This window comes from Rhinoderma darwinii, unplaced genomic scaffold (genome assembly GCF_050947455.1).
Source record: "Rhinoderma darwinii isolate aRhiDar2 unplaced genomic scaffold, aRhiDar2.hap1 Scaffold_543, whole genome shotgun sequence".
Lineage (NCBI taxonomy): Eukaryota > Metazoa > Chordata > Amphibia > Anura > Rhinodermatidae > Rhinoderma > Rhinoderma darwinii.
In genome coordinates this window covers 93862-116492 of record NW_027464093.1, presented here as the reverse complement: position 1 = coordinate 116492, position 22631 = coordinate 93862, and the positions used below count along the sequence as shown (strand labels likewise).

Genomic DNA, 22631 nt, shown 5'->3' with positions numbered 1-22631 from the left:
TCCGATCCCTCCTTATAGACGGAAGCCCCCCAGATACAGCGTTATTACCATTTACAGCCATGACGTTTTACCGCGTCCTCCCACAACTCCACGCTCAGCAATAATTCCCCGAGAGAGACCTAGAGCTCATCCTATGATTATCAGTTCATAAATAGAATGCCAGCTCTACAGTGGAGACTGACACACAGGTAGTGCAGCAAGGCCGTGTCTAACACTGTGGATTGACATGCTATGTCTGGATCTGTGGAGAGCTGGCTGCTGTGATATATAAAGGATTGCTTACTTCAGGAACGTCAGGCTACGTGTAGTCTCCCTTTCATCTGCTAACATACACAACGTATACAACGATCAACAAGTGTGACGAGATGAAGAGCAGTCTCTGAGGGGGGGCACGCGGAGGACTGGAGGATCCAGTACAAGTCCTCCCGGCGGACCCCTCGATAGCACAGGACTGGAGGATCTAGTACACGTCCTCCCGCGGACCTCTCGATAGCACAGGACTGAAGGATCTAGTACACGTCCTCCCGCGGACCCCTCAATAGCACAGGACTGAAGGATCTAGTACACGTCCTCCCGCGGACCTCTCGATAGCACAGGACTGGAGGATCTAGTACAAGTCCCCCCGGCGGACCCCTCGATAGCACAGGACTGGAGGATCTAGTACACGTCCTCCCGCGGACCCCTCATTAGCACAGGACTATATGCGTGTATATTGTATGTACGTGTGCTGTATGTATATATGTATGTGTATGTATGTAAGTGTATACCGTATGTATGTATATATATATATATGTATGTATGTATATATATGTGTGTATGTGTATATATGTATGTATGTGTACTGTATGTATGTGCATATATCTCCCCATGTCATCACGTGTTGTGCAGGGCGGTGCTAACGTAGCAGATGATGCCTGTGGATAAGCGGCATCTTCAGAGCGGACATTATACTGCGTGCATTAGAAGCTTCTTCCCTGAGGATCATTACTGCAGAGATGATCAATTATGAATAACTGGGAGGATTTTCTCTGCTGGTAACGGCCCGAGGAGATGATCTGCACCCGGGGTAACCCCTTCACTGCCAGAGATGATCTGCACCCGGGGTAACCCCTTCACTGCCAGAGATGATCTGCACCCGGGGTAACCCCTTCACTGCCAGAGATGATCTGCACCCGGGGTAACCCCTTCACTGCCAGAGATGATCTACACCCGGGGTAACCCCTTCACTGCCAGAGATGATCTGCACCCGGGGTAACCCCTTCACTGCCAGAGATGATCTGCACCCGGGGTAACCCCTTCACTGCCAGAGATGATCTGCACCCGGGGTAACCCCTTCACTGCCAGAGATGATCTGCACCCGGGGTAACCCCTTCACTGCCAGAGATGATCTACACCCGGGGTAACCCCTTCACTGCCAGAGATGATCTGCACCCGGGGTAACCCCTTCACTGCCAGAGATGATCTGCACCCGGGGTAACCCCTTCACTGCCAGAGATGATCTGCACCCGGGGTAACCCCTTCACTGCCAGAGGAGATGATCTGCACCCGGGGTAACCCCTTCACTGCCAGAGATGATCTGCACCCGGGGTAACCCCTTCACTGCCAGAGATGATCTGCACCCGGGGTAACCCCTTCACTGCCAGAGATGATCTGCACCCGGGGTAACCCCTTCACTGCCAGAGGAGATGATCTGCACCCGGGGTAACCCCTTCACTGCCAGAGGAGATGATCTGCACCCGGGGTAACCCCTTCACTGCCAGAGGAGATGATCTGCACCCGGGGTAACCCCATCACTGCCAGAGGAGATGATCTGCACCCGGGGTAACCCCTTCACTGCCAGAGATGATCTGCACCCGGGGTAACCCCTTCACTGCCAGAGGAGATGATCTGCACCCGGGGTAACCCCTTCACTGCCAGAGGAGATGATCTGCACCCGGGGTAACCCCATCACTGCCAGAGGAGATGATCTGCACCCGGGGTAACCCCTTCACTGCCAGAGATGATCTGCACCCGGGGTAACCCCTTCACTGCCAGAGGAGATGATCTGCACCCGGGGTAACCCCTTCACTGCCAGAGGAGATGATCTGCACCCGGGGTAACCCCTTCACTGCCAGAGGAGATGATCTGCACCCGGGGTAACCCCTTCACTGCCAGAGGAGATGATCTGCACCCGGGGTAACCCCTTCACTGCCAGAGGAGATGATCTGCACCCGCGGTAACCCCTTCACTGCCAGAGGAGATGATCTGCACCCGCGGTAACCCCTTCACTGCCAGAGGAGATCTGCGCTCGGGGTAACCCCTTCACTGCCAGAGGAGATGATCTGCACCCGGGGTAACCCCTTCACTGCCAGAGGAGATGATCTGCACCCGGGGTAACCCCTTCACTGCCAGAGGAGATGATCTGCACCCGGGGTAACCCCTTCACTGCCAGAGGAGATGATCTGCACCCGGGGTAACCCCTTCACTGCCAGAGATGATCTGCACCCGGGGTAACCCCTTCACTGCCAGAGGAGATGATCTGCACCCGGGGTAACCCCTTCACTGCCGGAGGAGATGATCTGCACCCGCGGTAACCCCTTCACTGCCGGAGGAGATGATCTGCACCCGGGGTAACCCCATCACTGCCAGAGGAGATGATCTGCACCCGGGGTAACCCCTTCACTGCCAGAGATGATCTGCACCCGGGGTAACCCCTTCACTGCCAGAGGAGATGATCTGCACCCGCGGTAACCCCTTCACTGCCAGAGGAGATGATCTGCACCCGGGGTAACCCCATCACTGCCAGAGGAGATGATCTGCACCCGGGGTAACCCCTTCACTGCCAGAGATGATCTGCACCCGGGGTAACCCCTTCACTGCCAGAGGAGATGATCTGCACCCGGGGTAACCCCTTCACTGCCAGAGGAGATGATCTGCACCCGGGGTAACCCCTTCACTGCCAGAGGAGATGATCTGCACCCGGGGTAACGCCTTCACTGCCAGAGGAGATGATCTGCACCCGCGGTAACCCCTTCACTGCCAGAGGAGATGATCTGCGCTCGGGGTAACCCCTTCACTGCCAGAGGAGATGATCTGCCCTCGGTGTAACCCCTTAACTACCAGAGGAGATGATCTGCCCTCGGGGTAACCCCTTCACTGCCAGAGGAGATGATCTGCACCCGGGGTAACCCCTTCACTACCGGAGATGATCTGCACTCGGGGTAACCCCTTCACTGCCAGAGGAGATCTGCACCCGGGGTAACCCCTTCACTGCCAGAGGAGATGATCTGCACCCGGGGTAACCTCTTCACTGCCAGGGGAGATGATCTGCACCCGGGGTAACCTCTTCACTGCCAGGGGAGATGATCTGCACTCGGGGTAACCCCTTCACTGCCAGAGGAGATGATCTGCACTCGGGGTAACCCCTTCACTGCCAGAGGTACAATACAGGCAAATGGAGGATGAGCAGAAGTCGGGGAGAAAACATATTGGGGCTCATATACAAAAACATAAAAAGTGACATATTTGCGCCATCTGCAGATGAAAATGAATGTGTGTGACAACACCTGCATTACAGGTGGAGGGGATGGATGCGGATTTGGCGCATGTCCTGCACTTTACAAACCCCCATGTATAGCTGCCTGGAGCTGTGAGTCCACTATGGGGTCGGGACACACGAGGCATAAACACTGCGGATTTCGTGTTGTACAGCAGCAGAATGGATGAGATTTTAACAAATCCGCCCAAAAATGTTTTCATAAATTCACCTCCGATGCATTTTTTTAAGTCGTTGAATGTCAATTTATGCGCTGGAATCGCTGCTCTTCTGTTGCGGGTTTTCTCTAATGAATTCAGTGTAGAGGTAGAACCCGCAACAAACGGCCATGTGTTGCAACTTTTGCGTTGGAAACGGTTTCTTCTGTTCTTCTTCCAGCCCAACGTTTCATCCCATGTGACTGAGCAGCCAATCAATCAAAGGCTGCAGCGGTCACATGGCCTACAGCGTCATCCCAGGAGGCCGAGGTGCGGTCAGAAGAGGAGGACTACGGCCGGGTAAGTATAATCTTTTTGTTTTTATTGCTGCAGGATTTCCGCAGCAGACAAGTCACACGGAAAACTGCACCACAATTTGTTGTTTTTTTGGACAGAATGTATATACTTTTACTCAGCATATCCGCCTAGTGTGCTCGTAGCCTTAAGGCCGGGTTCCCCCCGTAGTGTAAACGCTGCTGAATTTCCGCAGTATTTACTGTACCAACAGAATGAATGAGATTTAGAAAATCTTCGTCCTGCGCTGAGGGAAAAAACGCAGTGAAAATGTTCATAGATTGACCTGCGGTGCGGATTATAAATCCCTGTCAGTTTATGCTGCGTTTTCGTTTCTGTTGCGGCTTTTCCTCATTTAATTCAATGGGAGGTAAAATCAGCAAAAACATAGCCAAGTGTTACAGAGATTCTGTGTCAACATTCACAACTCAGAAAAAAAAAGCTCACACTTACAAGCCGGTGTTGTCATAACGACGCTTTCTTCTTCCAGCCCGGCCTCCTGGGATGACGCTTCATTCCATGTGACGGCTGCAGCCAATTACAGACAGCAGGGGTCACATGGGCCGCAGCGTCATCCTGGGAGGCGGACTGCACCTCAATGTGGGGGGGAAGCGTCGCCATGACTACAGCCGGGGTGTATGATTTTTACTAGTGCTGCTTTCTGCAGTGGAAATTCCACCCGTGTTACCGCACTATGATGTGGTGCGGTTTATCAGCCGGAAGGTGCTGCGGGTTCTAGGTCGGATGAGCTTTCCCATGAGAGCCCGGCCTCAGCGAGTTTCCACAGGTAAAATATGCAGCAGATTTTCTGCAGCAAAAAACATGCAATGGAATCTCAACAAAAGCTCGGTTATTTCAGTCACAGAATGCGGCGTTTTTGCGGCGCACACGGAGCAGAAATGCTGGTGTTTTTACCTGCGGATTTAGTGTCGAGCTGATTCTGACAGGAAACAAGTGTCGGACTCGGCGTGCAGAAAACGCCACATAAACGGGATACGCGGCTTCTCGCACAGCGTCCAGCAGCTTCTAGGGCCGGGTGACCGCGGCCATTCCCTCCCGCCAATGCCCAGACAGGTGACCTGCTCTTTGGTCAGGTGATTATCTGTTTTGTTGGTAGTTTTTAACCCCTCCAGAGAAGACGCTGCCGCCCTGAAAGCGTGAATTAAATGAGGCCCAATTTAAGACAGAAAAACCCCTCGAGCTCCAAATTTGTAATTCTTCTCCGTAACCCATCAACTTGAATAGTGAAACACTTTATTGCGACACCACGACAAGAAAGGACCGGCCGACAACAGCGACACCGCAACAAGAAAGGACCGGCCGACAACAGCGACACCGCGACAAGAAAGGACCAGCGGACAACAGCGACACCACGACAAGAAAGGACCGGCCGACAACAGCGACACCGCAACAAGAAAGGACCGGCCGACAACAGCGACACCGCGACAAGAAAGGACCGGCCGACAACAGCGACACCACGACAAGAAAGGACCGGCCGACAACAGCGACACCACGACAAGAAAGGACCGGCCGACAACAGCGACACCGCGACAAGAAAGGACCGGCCGACAACAGCGACACCGCGACAAGAAAGGACCGGCCGACAACAGCGACACCGCGACAAGAAAGGACCAGCGGACAACAGCGACACCACGACAAGAAAGGACCGGCCGACAACAGCGACACCGCGACAAGAAAGGACCGGCCGACAACAGCGACACCGCGACAAGAAAGGACCGGCCGACAACAGCGACACCACGACAAGAAAGGACCGGCCGACAACAGCGACACCACGACAAGAAAGGACCGGCCGACAACAGCGACACCGCAACAAGAAAGGACCGGCAGACAACAGCGACAAGAAAGGACCGGCCAACAACAGCGACAAGAAAGGACCGGCCGACAACAGCGACAAGAAAGGACCGGCCGACAACAGCGACACCGCGACAAGAAAGGACCAGCGGACAACAGCGACACCACGACAAGAAAGGACCGGCCGACAACAGCGACACCGCGACAAGAAAGGACCGGCCGACAACAGCGACACCGCGACAAGAAAGGACCGGCCGACAACAGCGACATCACGACAAGAAAGGACCGGCCGACAACAGCGACACCACGACAAGAAAGGACCGGCCAACAACAGCGACACCACGACAAGAAAGGACCGGCCGACAACAGCGACACCGCAACAAGAAAGGACCGGCAGACAACAGCGACACCACGACAAGAAAGGACCGGCCGACAACAGCGACAAGAAAGGACCGGCCGACAACAGCGACAAGAAAGGACCGGCCGCCAACAGCGACACCGCGACAAGAAAGGACCGGCCGACAACAGCGACACCGCGACAAGAAAGGACCAGCGGACAACAGCGACAGCGCGACAAGAAAGGACCGGCAGACAACAGCGACACCGCGACAAGAAAGGACCGGCCGACAACAGCGACACCACGACAAGAAAGGACCGGCCGACAACAGCGACACCACGACAAGAAAGGACCGGCCGACAACAGCGACACCGCAACAAGAAAGGACCGGCAGACAACAGCGACACCACGACAAGAAAGGACCGGCCGACAACAGCGACAAGAAAGGACCGGCCGACAACAGCGACACCGCGACAAGAAAGGACCGGCCGCCAACAGCGACACCGCGACAAGAAAGGACCGGCCGACAACAGCGACACCGCGACAAGAAAGGACCAGCGGACAACAGCGATAGCGCGACAAGAAAGGACCGGCAGACAACAGCGACACCGCGACAAGAAAGGACCGGCCGACAACAGCGACACCACGACAAGAAAGGACCGGCCGACAACAGCGACACCGCGACAAGAAAGGACCGGCCGACAACAGCGACACCATGACAAGAAAGGACCGGCCGACAACAGCGACAAGAAAGGACCGGCCGACAACAGCGACACCGCGACAAGAAAGGACCAGCGGACAACAGCGACACCGCGACAAGAAAGGACCGGCAGACAACAGCGACACCGCGACAAGAAAGGACCGGCAGACAACAGCGACACCGCGACAAGAAAGGACCGGCAGACAACAGCGACACCGCGACAAGAAAGGACCGGCCGACAACAGCGACACCACGACAAGAAAGGACCGGCCGACAACAGCGACACCACGACAAGAAAGGACCGGCCGACAACAGCGACAAGAAAGGACCGGCCGACAACAGCGACACCACGACAAGAAAGGACCGGCAGACAACAGCGACACCGCAACAAGAAAGGACCGGCAGACAACAGCGACACCACAACAAGAAAGGACCGGCCGACAACAGCGACACCACGACAAGAAAGGACCGGCAGACAACAGCGACACCGCGACAAGAAAGGACCGGCCGACAACAGCGACACCGCGACAAGAAAGGACCGGCAGACAACAGCGACACCACGACAAGAAAGGACCGGCCGACAACAGCGACACCGCAACAAGAAAGGACCGGCCGACAACAGCGACAAGAAAGGACCGGCCAACAACAGCGACACCGCAACAAGAAAGGACCGGCAGACAACGGCGACACGACGTCAAGAAAGGACCAGCAGACAACAGCGACACCGCGACAAGAAAGGACCGGCCGACAACAGCGACACCACGACAAGAAAGGACCGGCCGACAACAGCGACACCGCGACAAGAAAGGACCGGCCGACAACAGCGACAAGAAAGGACCGGCTGACAACAGCGACACCACGACAAGAAAGGACCGGCAGACAACAGCGACACCGCAACAAGAAAGGACCGGCAGACAACAGCGACACCACGACAAGAAAGGACCGGCCGACAACAGCGACACCACGACAAGAAAGGACCGGCAGACAACGGCGACACCGAGACAAGAAAGGACCGGCAGACAACAGCGACACCGCGACAAGAAAGGACCGGCCGACAACAGCGACACCGCAACAAGAAAGGACCGGCAGACAACGGCGACACCGAGACAAGAAAGGACCGGCCGACAACAGCGACACCACAACAAGAAAGGACCGGCCGACAACAGCGACACCGCAACAAGAAAGGACCGGCAGACAACAGCGACACCACGACAAGAAAGGACCGGCCGACAACAGCGACACCACGACAAGAAAGGACCGGCAGACAACAGCGACACCGCGACAAGAAAGGACCGGCCGACAACAGCGACACCGCGACAAGAAAGGACCGGCAGACAACAGTGACACCACGACAAGAAAGGACCGGCCGACAACAGCGACACCACGACAAGAAAGGACCGGCCGACAACAGCGACACCGCAACAAGAAAGGACCGGCCGACAACAGCGACAAGAAAGGACCGGCCAACAACAGCGACACCGCAACAAGAAAGGACCGGCAGACAACGGCGACATGACGTCAAGAAAGGACCAGCAGACAACAGCGACACCGCGACAAGAAAGGACCGGCAGACAACAGCGACACCACGACAAGAAAGGACCGGCCGTCAACAGCGACACCACGACAAGAAAGGACCGGCAGACAACAGCGACACCGCGACAAGAAAGGACCGGCCGACAACAGCGACACCGCGACAAGAAAGGACTGGCCGACAACAGCGACAAGAAAGGACCGGCCGCCAACAGCGACACCGCGACAAGAAAGGACCAGCCGACAACAGCGACACCGTGACAAGAAAGGACCAGCGGACAACAGCGACACCGCGACAAGAAAGGACCGGCAGACAACGGCGACAAGAAAGGACCGGCCGACAACGGCGACAAGAAAGGACCGGCCGACAACGGCGACACCGCGACAAGAAAGGACCGGTCGACAACAGCGACACCACGACAAGAAAGGACCGGCCGACAACAGCGACACCGCGACAAGAAAGGACCGGCAGACAACAGCGACACCACGACAAGAAAGGACCGGCAGACAACAGCGACACCACGACAAGAAAGGACCGGCCGACAACAGCGACACCACGACAAGAAAGGACCGGCCGACAACAGCGACACCGCAACAAGAAAGGACCGGCCGACAACAGCGACAAGAAAGGACCGGCCAACAACAGCGACACCGCAACAAGAAAGGACCGGCAGACAACGGCGACACGACGTCAAGAAAGGACCAGCAGACAACAGCGACACCGCGACAAGAAAGGACCGGCCGACAACAGAGACACCGCGACAAGAAAGGACCGGCCGACAACAGCGACAAGAAAGGACCGGCAAACAACAGAGACAAGAAAGGACCGGAAGACAACGGCGACACCAAGACAAGAAAGGACCGGCCGACAACAGCGACACCGCAACAAGAAAGGACTGGCAGACCACAGCGACACCACGACAAGAAAGGACCGGCCGACAACAGCGACACCACGACAAGAAAGGACCGGCCGACAACAGCGACAAGAAAGGACCGGCCGACAACAGCGACAAGAAAGGACCGGCCGACAACAGCGACACCGCGACAAGAAAGGACCGGCCGACAACAGCGACACCGCGACAAGAAAGGACCGGCCAACAACAGCGACACCGCAACAAGAAAGGACCGGCAGACAACGGCGACACCACGTAAAGAAAGGACCAGCAGACAACAGCGACACCACGACAAGAAAGGACCGGCCGACAACAGCGACACCACGACAAGAAAGGACCGGCCGACAACAGCGACAAGAAAGGACCGGCCAACAACAGCGACACCGCAACAAGAAAGGACCGGCAGACAACGGCGACATGACGTCAAGAAAGGACCAGCAGACAACAGCGACACCGCGACAAGAAAGGACCGGCAGACAACAGCGACACCACGACAAGAAAGGACCGGCCGTCAACAGCGACACCACGACAAGAAAGGACCGGCAGACAACAGCGACACCGCGACAAGAAAGGACCGGCCGACAACAGCGACACCGCGACAAGAAAGGACTGGCCGACAACAGCGACAAGAAAGGACCGGCCGCCAACAGCGACACCGCGACAAGAAAGGACCAGCCGACAACAGCGACACCGTGACAAGAAAGGACCAGCGGACAACAGCGACACCGCGACAAGAAAGGACCGGCAGACAACGGCGACAAGAAAGGACCGGCCGACAACGGCGACAAGAAAGGACCGGCCGACAACGGCGACACCGCGACAAGAAAGGACCGGTCGACAACAGCGACACCACGACAAGAAAGGACCGGCCGACAACAGCGACACCGCGACAAGAAAGGACCGGCAGACAACAGCGACACCACGACAAGAAAGGACCGGCAGACAACAGCGACACCACGACAAGAAAGGACCGGCCGACAACAGCGACACCACGACAAGAAAGGACCGGCCGACAACAGCGACACCGCAACAAGAAAGGACCGGCCGACAACAGCGACAACAAAGGACCGGCCAACAACAGCGACACCGCAACAAGAAAGGACCGGCAGACAACGGCGACACGACGTCAAGAAAGGACCAGCAGACAACAGCGACACCGCGACAAGAAAGGACCGGCCGACAACAGAGACACCGCGACAAGAAAGGACCGGCCGACAACAGCGACAAGAAAGGACCGGCAAACAACAGAGACAAGAAAGGACCGGAAGACAACGGCGACACCAAGACAAGAAAGGACCGGCCGACAACAGCGACACCGCAACAAGAAAGGACCGGCAGACCACAGCGACACCACGACAAGAAAGGACCGGCCGACAACAGCGACACCACGACAAGAAAGGACCGGCCGACAACAGCGACAAGAAAGGACCGGCCGACAACAGCGACAAGAAAGGACCGGCCGACAACAGCGACACCGCGACAAGAAAGGACCGGCCGACAACAGCGACACCGCGACAAGAAAGGACCGGCCAACAACAGCGACACCGCGACAAGAAAGGACCGGCCGACAACAGCGACAGCGCGACAAGAAAGGACCGGCAGACAACGGCGACACCACGTAAAGAAAGGACCAGCAGACAACAGCGACACCACGACAAGAAAGGACCGGCCGACAACAGCGACACCACGACAAGAAAGGACCGGCCGACAACAGCGACACCGCAACAAGAAAGGACCGGAAGACAACAGCGACACCACGACAAGAAAGGTCCGGCAGACAACAGCGACACCGCAACAAGAAAGGACCGGCAGACAACAGCGACACCGCAACAAGAAAGGACCGGCAGACAACAGCGACACCACGACAAGAAAGGACCGGCCGACAACAGCGACACCACGACAAGAAAGGACCGGCAGACAACAGCGACACCGCAACAAGAAAGGACCAGCGGACAACAGCGACACCACGACAAGAAAGGACCGGCCAACAACAGCGACAAGAAAGGACCGGCCGACAACAGCGAAAAGAAAGGACCGGCAAACAACAGAGACAAGAAAGGACCGGCAGACAACGGCGACACCGCGACAAGAAAAGACCGGCCGACAACGGCGACAAGAAAGGACCGGCCGACAACAGCGACACCGCGTCAAGAAAGGACCGGCCTACAACAGCGACACCGCGACAAGAAAGGACCGGCCGACAACAGCGACAAAAAAGGACCGGCAAACAACAGAGACAAGAAAGGACCAGAAGACAACGGCAACACCGCGACAAGAAAGGACCGGCAGACAACGGCGACAAGAAAGGACCGGCCGACAACGGCGACAAGAAAGGACCGGCCGACAACGGCGACAAGAAAGGACCGGCAGACAACGGCGACAAGAAAGGACCGGCAGACAACGGCGACAAGAAAGGACCGGCAGACAACGGCGACAAGAAAGGACCGGCAGACAACGGCGACAAGAAAGGACCGGCAGACAACGGCGACAAGAAAGGACCGGCAGACAACGGCGACAAGAAAGGACCGGCCGACAACGGCGACAAGAAAGGACCGGCAGACAACGGCGACACCACGACAAGAAAGGACCGGCCGACAAGAGAGAAATTACGACAAGAAAGGACCGGCAGACAACAGCGACACCACGACAAGAAAGGACCGGCAGACAACGGCGACACCACGACAAGAAAGGACCGGCAGACAACGGCGACACCACGACAAGAAAGGACCGGCAGACAACGGCGACACCACGACAAGAAAGGACCGGCAGACAACAGCAACACCACGACAAAGGACTGGCAGACAACAGCGACACCGCGACAAGAAAGGACCGGCAGACAACAGAGACACCACGACAAGAAAGGACCGGCAGACAACAGCGACACCATGACAAGAAAGGACCGGCCGACAACAGCGACACCGCAACAAGAAAGGACCGGCAGACAACAGCGACACCACGACAAGAAAGGACCGGCAGACAACGACGACACCACACATACAACCCATAAACAGCAGCAACACCACGACCTGTAAAACCAACAGATGGCAGTGACTCCACAACACGTATGACCCACAGACAGCAGTGACACCATGACACAAACAACCTGCAGACGGTAGCGACAGCACAACCCCCCCCCCCCCCAGATGACAGCGCCTCCACGACATGTATGACCCTCAGACGGTAGGGACTCCACAACCCATTAGACCCACAGCCATCAGCGACTCCATGACACGTAGGACCCATAGACGGCAGGGACCCCATGACAGGTACGACCCACAGACATTGACTTACGCTCAAAGTTGTGGATAATGTGCTGTAGAGAGAGGTCGCTGAGCAGGGGGACCATGGCCAAGGACCAGCTGTAATCCTCAGTGATGATCCGCCGCATCTTCCTCAGGTCACAGGCCGCATTCCTCTGATGAACAGGTGATGGCTCAGAGGCCGAAACCTTCCCAACCAATGGAGAGTCCGGCATGATGAAGAGTAGAGCAGAGGCGGTCAGTGACACATCCCTGGAGAAGACACCGACTATGTCAGGAATACTGCGATACGCCTGTCTATAAATATGTTACACGCCTGACTATGTATATGTTACACACCTGACTATGTACATGTTACACACCTGACTATGTACATGTTACACACCTGACTATGTACATGTTACACACCTGACTATGTACATGTTACACACCTGACTATGTACATGTTACACTCCTGACTATGTATATGTTACTGACTATGTACATGTTACACTCCTGACTATGTATATGTTACACTCCTGACTATGTACATGTTACACGCCTGACTATGTACATGTTACACGCCTGACTATGTACATGTTACACGCCTGACTATGTACATGTTACACGCCTGACTATGTACATGTTACACGCCTGACTATGTATATGTTACACTCCTGACTATGTACATGTTACACGCCTGACTATGTATATGTTACACTCCTGACTATGTACATGTTACACACCTGACTATGTACATGTTACACACCTGACTATGTACATGTTACACTCCTGACTATGTACATGTTACACTCCTGACTATGTACATGTTACACTCCTGACTATGTACATGTTACACGCCTGACTATGTACATGTTACACGCCTGACTATGTACATGTTACACTCCTGACTATGTACATGTTACACGCCTGACTATGTACATGTTACACTCCTGACTATGTACATGTTACACACCTGACTATGTACATGTTACACTCCTGACTATGTACATGTTACACTCCTGACTATGTACATGTTACACTCCTGACTATGTACATGTTACACTCCTGACTATGTACATGTTACACTCCTGACTATGTACATGTTACACTCCTGACTATGTACATGTTACACTCCTGACTATGTACATGTTACACTCCTGACTATGTACATGTTACACTCCTGACTATGTACATGTTACACTCCTGACTATGTACATGTTACACTCCTGACTATGTACATGTTACACTCCTGACTATGTACATGTTACACTCCTGACTATGTACATGTTACACGCCTGACTATGTACATGTTACACGCCTGACTATGTACATGTTACACGCCTGACTATGTACATGTTACACGCCTGACTATGTACATGTTACACTCCTGACTATGTACATGTTACACTCCTGACTATGTACATGTTACACGCCTGACTATGTACATGTTACACGCCTGACTATGTACATGTTACACTCCTGACTATGTATATGTTACACTCCTGACTATGTACATGTTACACACCTGACTATGTACATGTTACACTCCTGACTATGTACATGTCACACACCTGACTATGTACATGTCACACTCCTGACTATGTACATGTCACACTCCTGACTATGTATATGTCACACACCTGACTATGTATATGTCACACTCCTGACTATGTATATGTCACACTCCTGACTATGTATATGTCACACACCTGACTATGTATATGTCACACTCCTGACTATGTATATGTCACACTCCTGACTATGTATATGTCACACTCCTGACTATGTATATGTTACACTCCTGACTATGTATATGTCACACTCCTGACTATGTATATGTTACACTCCTGACTATGTACATGTTACACTCCTGACTATGTATATGTTACACTCCTGACTATGTATATGTCACACTCCTGACTATGTATATGTTACACTCCTGACTATGTATATGTCACACTCCTGACTATGTATATGTCACACTCCTGACTATGTATATGTTACACTCCTGACTATGTATATGTCACACTCCTGACTATGTATATGTCACACTCCTGACTATGTATATGTCACACTCCTGACTATGTATATGTTACACTCCTGACTATGTACATGTTACACTCCTGACTATGTATATGTTACACTCCTGACTATGTACATGTTACACTCCTGACTATGTATATGTCAAACTCCTGACTATGTATATGTCACACTCCTGACTATGTATATGTCACACTCCTGACTATGTATATGTCACACTCCTGACTATGTACATGTTACACTCCTGACTATGTACATGTTACACTCCTGACTATGTACATGTTACACTCCTGACTATGTACATGTTACACTCCTGACTATGTACATGTTACACACCTGACTATGTACATGTTACACACCTGACTATGTACATGTTACACTCCTGACTATGTACATGTTACACGCCTGACTATGTACATGTTACACGCCTGACTATGTACATGTTACACGCCTGACTATGTACATGTTACACGCCTGACTATGTACATGTTACACGCCTGACTATGTACATGTTACACTCCTGACTATGTACATGTTACACACCTGACTATGTACATGTTACACACCTGACTATGTACATGTTACACTCCTGACTATGTATATGTTACACTCCTGACTATGTACATGTTACACTCCTGACTATGTATATGTTACACTCCTGACTATGTATATGTTACACACCTGACTATGTATATGTTACACTCCTGACTATGTATATGTTACACTCCTGACTATGTATATGTTACACTCCTGACTATGTATATGTTACACTCCTGACTATGTACATGTTACACTCCTGACTATGTACATGTTACACTCCTGACTATGTATATGTTACACTCCTGACTATGTATATGTTACACTCCTGACTATGTATATGTTACACTCCTGACTATGTATATGTTACACTCCTGACTATGTACATGTTACACTCCTGACTATGTACATGTTACACTCCTGACTATGTACATGTTACACTCCTGACTATGTACATGTTACACTCCTGACTATGTACATGTTACACTCCTGACTATGTACATGTTACACTCCTGACTATGTACATGTTACACTCCTGACTATGTACATGTTACACTCCTGACTATGTACATGTTACACTCCTGACTATGTACATGTTACACTCCTGACTATGTACATGTTACACTCCTGACTATGTACATGTTACACTCCTGACTATGTACATGTTACACTCCTGACTATGTACATGTTACACTCCTGACTATGTACATGTTACACTCCTGACTATGTACATGTTACACTCCTGACTATGTACATGTTACACTCCTGACTATGTACATGTTACACTCCTGACTATGTACATGTTACACTCCTGACTATGTATATGTTACACACCTGACTATGTATATGTTACACTCCTGACTATGTACATGTTACACTCCTGACTATGTACATGTTACACTCCTGACTATGTATATGTTACACTCCTGACTATGTATATGTTACACTCCTGACTATGTATATGTTACACTCCTGACTATGTATATGTTACACTCCTGACTATGTACATGTTACACTCCTGACTATGTACATGTTACACTCCTGACTATGTACATGTTACACTCCTGACTATGTATATGTTACACTCCTGACTATGTATATGTTACACTCCTGACTATGTATATGTTACACTCCTGACTATGTATATGTTACACTCCTGACTATGTATATGTTACACTCCTGACTATGTACATGTTACACTCCTGACTATGTACATGTTACACTCCTGACTATGTACATGTTACACTCCTGACTATGTACATGTTACACTCCTGACTATGTACATGTTACACTCCTGACTATGTACATGTTACACTCCTGACTATGTACATGTTACACTCCTGACTATGTATATGTTACACTCCTGACTATGTACATGTTACACTCCTGACTATGTACATGTTACACTCCTGACTATGTATATGTTACACTCCTGACTATGTATATGTTACACTCCTGACTATGTACATGTTACACTCCTGACTATGTACATGTTACACTCCTGACTATGTACATGTTACACTCCTGACTATGTACATGTTACACTCCTGACTATGTATATGTTACACTCCTGACTATGTATATGTTACACGGCTGACTATGTATATGTTACACTCCTGACTATGTACATGTTACACTCCTGACTATGTACATGTTACACTCCTGACTATGTACATGTTACACTCCTGACTATGTACATGTTACACTCCTGACTATGTACATGTTACACTCCTGACTATGTATATGTTACACTCCTGACTATGTACATGTTACACTCCTGACTATGTACATGTTACACTCCTGACTATGTACATGTTACACTCCTGACTATGTACATGTTACACTCCTGACTATGTACATGTTACACTCCTGACTATGTACATGTTACACTCCTGACTATGTACATGTTACACTCCTGACTATGTACATGTTACACTCCTGACTATGTATATGTTACACTCCTGACTATGTACATGTTACACTCCTGACTATGTACATGTTACACTCCTGACTATGTATATGTTACACTCCTGACTATGTATATGTTACTGACTATGTATATGTTACACTCCTGACTATGTACATGTTACACTCCTGACTATGTATATGTTACACTCCTGACTATGTACATGTTACACTCCTGACTATGTATATGTTACACTCCTGACTATGTATATGTTACACTCCTGACTATGTATATGTTACACTCCTGACTATGTACATGTTACACTCCTGACTATGTACATGTTACACTCCTGACTATGTACATGTTACACTCCTGACTATGTATATGTTACACTCCTGACTATGTATATGTTACACTCCTGACTATGTACATGTTACACTCCTGACTATGTACATGTTACACTCCTGACTATGTACATGTTACACTCCTGACTATGTACATGTTACACTCCTGACTATGTATATGTTACACTCCTGACTATGTACATGTTACACTCCTGACTATGTATATGTTACACTCCTGACTATGTACATGTTACACTCCTGACTATGTACATGTTACACTCCTGACTATGTATATGTTACACTCCTGACTATGTACATGTTACACTCCTGACTATGTATATGTTACACTCCTGACTATGTATATGTTACACTCCTGACTATGTATATGTTACACTCCTGACTATGTATATGTTACACTCCTGACTATGTATATGTTACACTCCTGACTATGTATATGTTACTGACTATGTACATGTTACACTCCTGACTATGTACATGTTACACCCCTGACTATGTATATGTTACACTCCTGACTATGTACATGTTACACTCCTGACTATGTACATGTTACACTCCTGACTATGTATATGTTACACTCCTGACTATGTACATGTTACACTCCTGACTATGTACATGTTACACCCCTGACTATGTATATGTTACACTCCTGACTATGTACATGTTACACTCCTGACTATGTACATGTTACACTCCTGACTATGTACATGTTACACTCCTGACTATGTACATGTTACACTCCTGACTATGTATATGTTACACTCCTGACTATGTACATGTTACACTCCTGACTATGTACATGTTACACTCCTGACTATGTACATGTTACACTCCTGACTATGTACATGTTACACTCCTGACTATGTATATGTTACACTCCTGACTATGTATATGTTACACTCCTGACTATGTATATGTTACACTCCTGACTATGTATATGTTACACTCCTGACTATGTACATGTTACACTCCTGACTATGTACATGTTACACTCCTGACTATGTATATGTTACACTCCTGACTATGTACATGTTACACTCCTGACTATGTATATGTTACACTCCTGACTATGTACATGTTACACTCCTGACTATGTACATGTTACACTCCTGACTATGTACATGTTACACTCCTGACTATGTATATGTTACACTCCTGACTATGTATATGTTACACTCCTGACTATGTACATGTTACACTCCTGACTATGTATATGTTACACTCCTGACTATGTACATGTTACACTCCTGACTATGTATATGTTACACTCCTGACTATGTACATGTTACACTCCTGACTATGTATATGTTACACTCCTGACTATGTATATGTTACACTCCTGACTATGTACATGTTACACTCCTGACTATGTATATGTTACACTCCTGACTATGTACATGTTACACTCCTGACTATGTACATGTTACACTCCTGACTATGTATATGTTACACTCCTGACTATGTACATGTTACACTCCTGACTATGTACATGTTACACTCCTGACTATGTACATGTTACACTCCTGACTATGTATATGTTACACTCCTGACTATGTACATGTTACACTCCTGACTATGTACATGTTACACTCCTGACTATGTACATGTTACACTCCTGACTATGTACATGTTACACTCCTGACTATGTACATGTTACACTCCTGACTATGTATATGTTACACTCCTGACTATGTACATGTTACACTCCTGACTATGTACATGTTACACTCCTGACTATGTATATGTTACACTCCTGACTATGTACATGTTACACTCCTGACTATGTATATGTTACACTCCTGACTATGTACATGTTACACTCCTGACTATGTATATGTTACACTCCTGACTATGTATATGTTACACTCCTGACTATGTATATGTTACACTCCTGACTATGTACATGTTACACTCCTGACTATGTACATGTTACACTCCTGACTATGTACATGTTACACTCCTGACTATGTATATGTTACACTCCTGACTATGTATATGTTACACTCCTGACTATGTATATGTTACACTCCTGACTATGTATATGTTACACTCCTGACTATGTATATGTTACACGGCTGTCTATGTACATGTTACACTCCTGACTATGTATATGTTACACTCCTGACTATGTATATGTTACACTCCTGACTATGTATATGTTACACTCCTGACTATGTACATGTTACACTCCTGACTATGTATATGTTACACTCCTGACTATGTACATGTTACACTCCTGACTATGTATATGTTACACTCCTGACTATGTATATGTTACACTCCTGACTATGTATATGTTACACTCCTGACTATGTATATGTTACACTCCTGACTATGTATATGTTACACTCCTGACTATGTACATGTTACACTCCTGACTATGTACATGTTACACTCCTGACTATGTACATGTTACACTCCTGACTATGTATATGTTACTGACTATGTATATGTTACTGACTATGTATATGTTACACTCCTGACTATGTACATGTTACACTCCTGACTATGTATATGTTACACTCCTGACTATGTACATGTTACACTCCTGACTATGTATATGTTACACTCCTGACTATGTATATGTCACACTCCTGACTATGTATATGTTACACTCCTGACTATGTACATGTTACACTCCTGACTATGTATATGTCACACTCCTGACTATGTATATGTTACACTCCTGACTATGTACATGTTACACTCCTGACTATGTACATGTTACACTCCTGACTATGTATATGTCACACTCCTGACTATGTATATGTTACACTCCTGACTATGTACATGTTACACTCCTGACTATGTACATGTTACACTCCTGACTATGTACATGTTACACTCCTGACTATGTATATGTTACACTCCTGACTATGTACATGTTACACTCCTGACTATGTATATGTTACACTCCTGACTATGTATATGTTACACTCCTGACTATGTATATGTTACACTCCTGACTATGTATATGTTACACTCCTGACTATGTACATGTTACACTCCTGACTATGTATATGTTACACGGCTGACTATGTATATGTTACACTCCTGACTATGTATATGTTACACACCTGACTATGTACATGTTACACTCCTGACTATGTATATGTCACACTCCTGACTATGTATATGTTACACTCCTGACTATGTATATGTTACACTCCTGACTATGTACATGTTACACTCCTGACTATGTATATGTTACACCCCTGACTATGTACATGTTACACTCCTGACTATGTACATGTTACACTCCTGACTATGTACATGTTACACTCCTGACTATGTACATGTTACACTCCTGACTATGTATATGTTACACTCCTGACTATGTATATGTTACACTCCTGACTATGTACATGTTACACTCCTGACTATGTATATGTTACACTCCTGACTATGTATATGTTACACTCCTGACTATGTACATGTTACACTCCTGACTATGTATATGTCACACTCCTGACTATGTATATGTTACACTCCTGACTATGTATATGTTACACTCCTGACTATGTACATGTTACACTCCTGACTATGTATATGTTACACACCTGACTATGTACATGTTACACTCCTGACTATGTATATGTTACACTCCTGACTATGTACATGTTACACTCCTGACTATGTATATGTTACACTCCTGACTATGTACATGTTACACTCCTGACTATGTACATGTTACACTCCTGACTATGTATATGTTACACTCCTGACTATGTACATGTTACACTCCTGACTATGTATATGTTACACTCCTGACTATGTACATGTTACACTCCTGACTATGTATATGTTACACTCCTGACTATGTATATGTTACACTCCTGACTATGTATATGTTACACTCCTGACTATGTACATGTTACACTCCTGACTATGTACATGTTACACTCCTGACTATGTATATGTTACACTCCTGACTATGTATATGTTACACTCCTGACTATGTATATGTTACACTCCTGACTATGTATATGTTACACTCCTGACTATGTACATGTTACACTCCTGACTATGTATATGTTACACGGCTGACTATGTATATGTTACACTCCTGACTATGTATATGTTACACACCTGACTATGTACATGTTACACTCCTGACTATGTATATGTCACACTCCTGACTATGTATATGTTACACTCCTGACTATGTATATGTTACACTCCTGACTATGTACATGTTACACTCCTGACTATGTACATGTTACACCCCTGACTATGTACATGTTACACTCCTGACTATGTACATGTTACACTCCTGACTATGTACATGTTACACTCCTGACTATGTACATGTTACACTCCTGACTATGTATATGTTACACTCCTGACTATGTATATGTTACACTCCTGACTATGTACATGTTACACTCCTGACTATGTATATGTTACACTCCTGACTATGTATATGTTACACTCCTGACTATGTACATGTTACACTCCTGACTATGTATATGTCACACTCCTGACTATGTATATGTTACACTCCTGACTATGTATATGTTACACTCCTGACTATGTACATGTTACACTCCTGACTATGTATATGTTACACACCTGACTATGTACATGTTACACTCCTGACTATGTATATGTTACACTCCTGACTATGTACATGTTACACTCCTGACTATGTATATGTTACACTCCTGACTATGTACATGTTACACTCCTGACTATGTACATGTTACACTCCTGACTATGTATATGTTACACTCCTGACTATGTACATGTTACACTCCTGACTATGTATATGTTACACTCCTGACTATGTACATGTTACACTCCTGACTATGTATATGTTACACTCCTGACTATGTATATGTTACACTCCTGACTATGTATATGTTACACTCCTGACTATGTACATGTTACACTCCTGACTATGTACATGTTACACTCCTGACTATGTATATGTTACACTCCTGACTATGTATATGTTACACTCCTGACTATGTATATGTTACACTCCTGACTATGTATATGTTACACTCCTGACTATGTATATGTTACACTCCTGACTATGTACATGTTACACTCCTGACTATGTACATGTTACACACCTGACTATGTATATGTTACACTCCTGACTATGTATATGTTACACTCCTGACTATGTACATGTTACACTCCTGACTATGTACATGTTACACTCCTGACTATGTACATGTTACACTCCTGACTATGTACATGTTACACTCCTGACTATGTACATGTTACACTCCTGACTA

At 48.4% G+C, this 22631-nt stretch overlaps 1 protein-coding gene across 1 annotated transcript in view; it reads right to left on the bottom strand.

Annotated features, from left to right (window-relative positions):
• The window catches only part of DRC5 (dynein regulatory complex subunit 5), a 35353-nt gene that overhangs the window by 5519 nt on the left and 7203 nt on the right, over nt 1–22631 (bottom strand). Inside the window, exon 2 of the mRNA XM_075848918.1 lies at nt 12590–12810. Within this exon, the coding sequence (XP_075705033.1) occupies nt 12590–12810 (221 nt within the window). The remainder of the gene's footprint in view (nt 1–12589; nt 12811–22631) is intronic.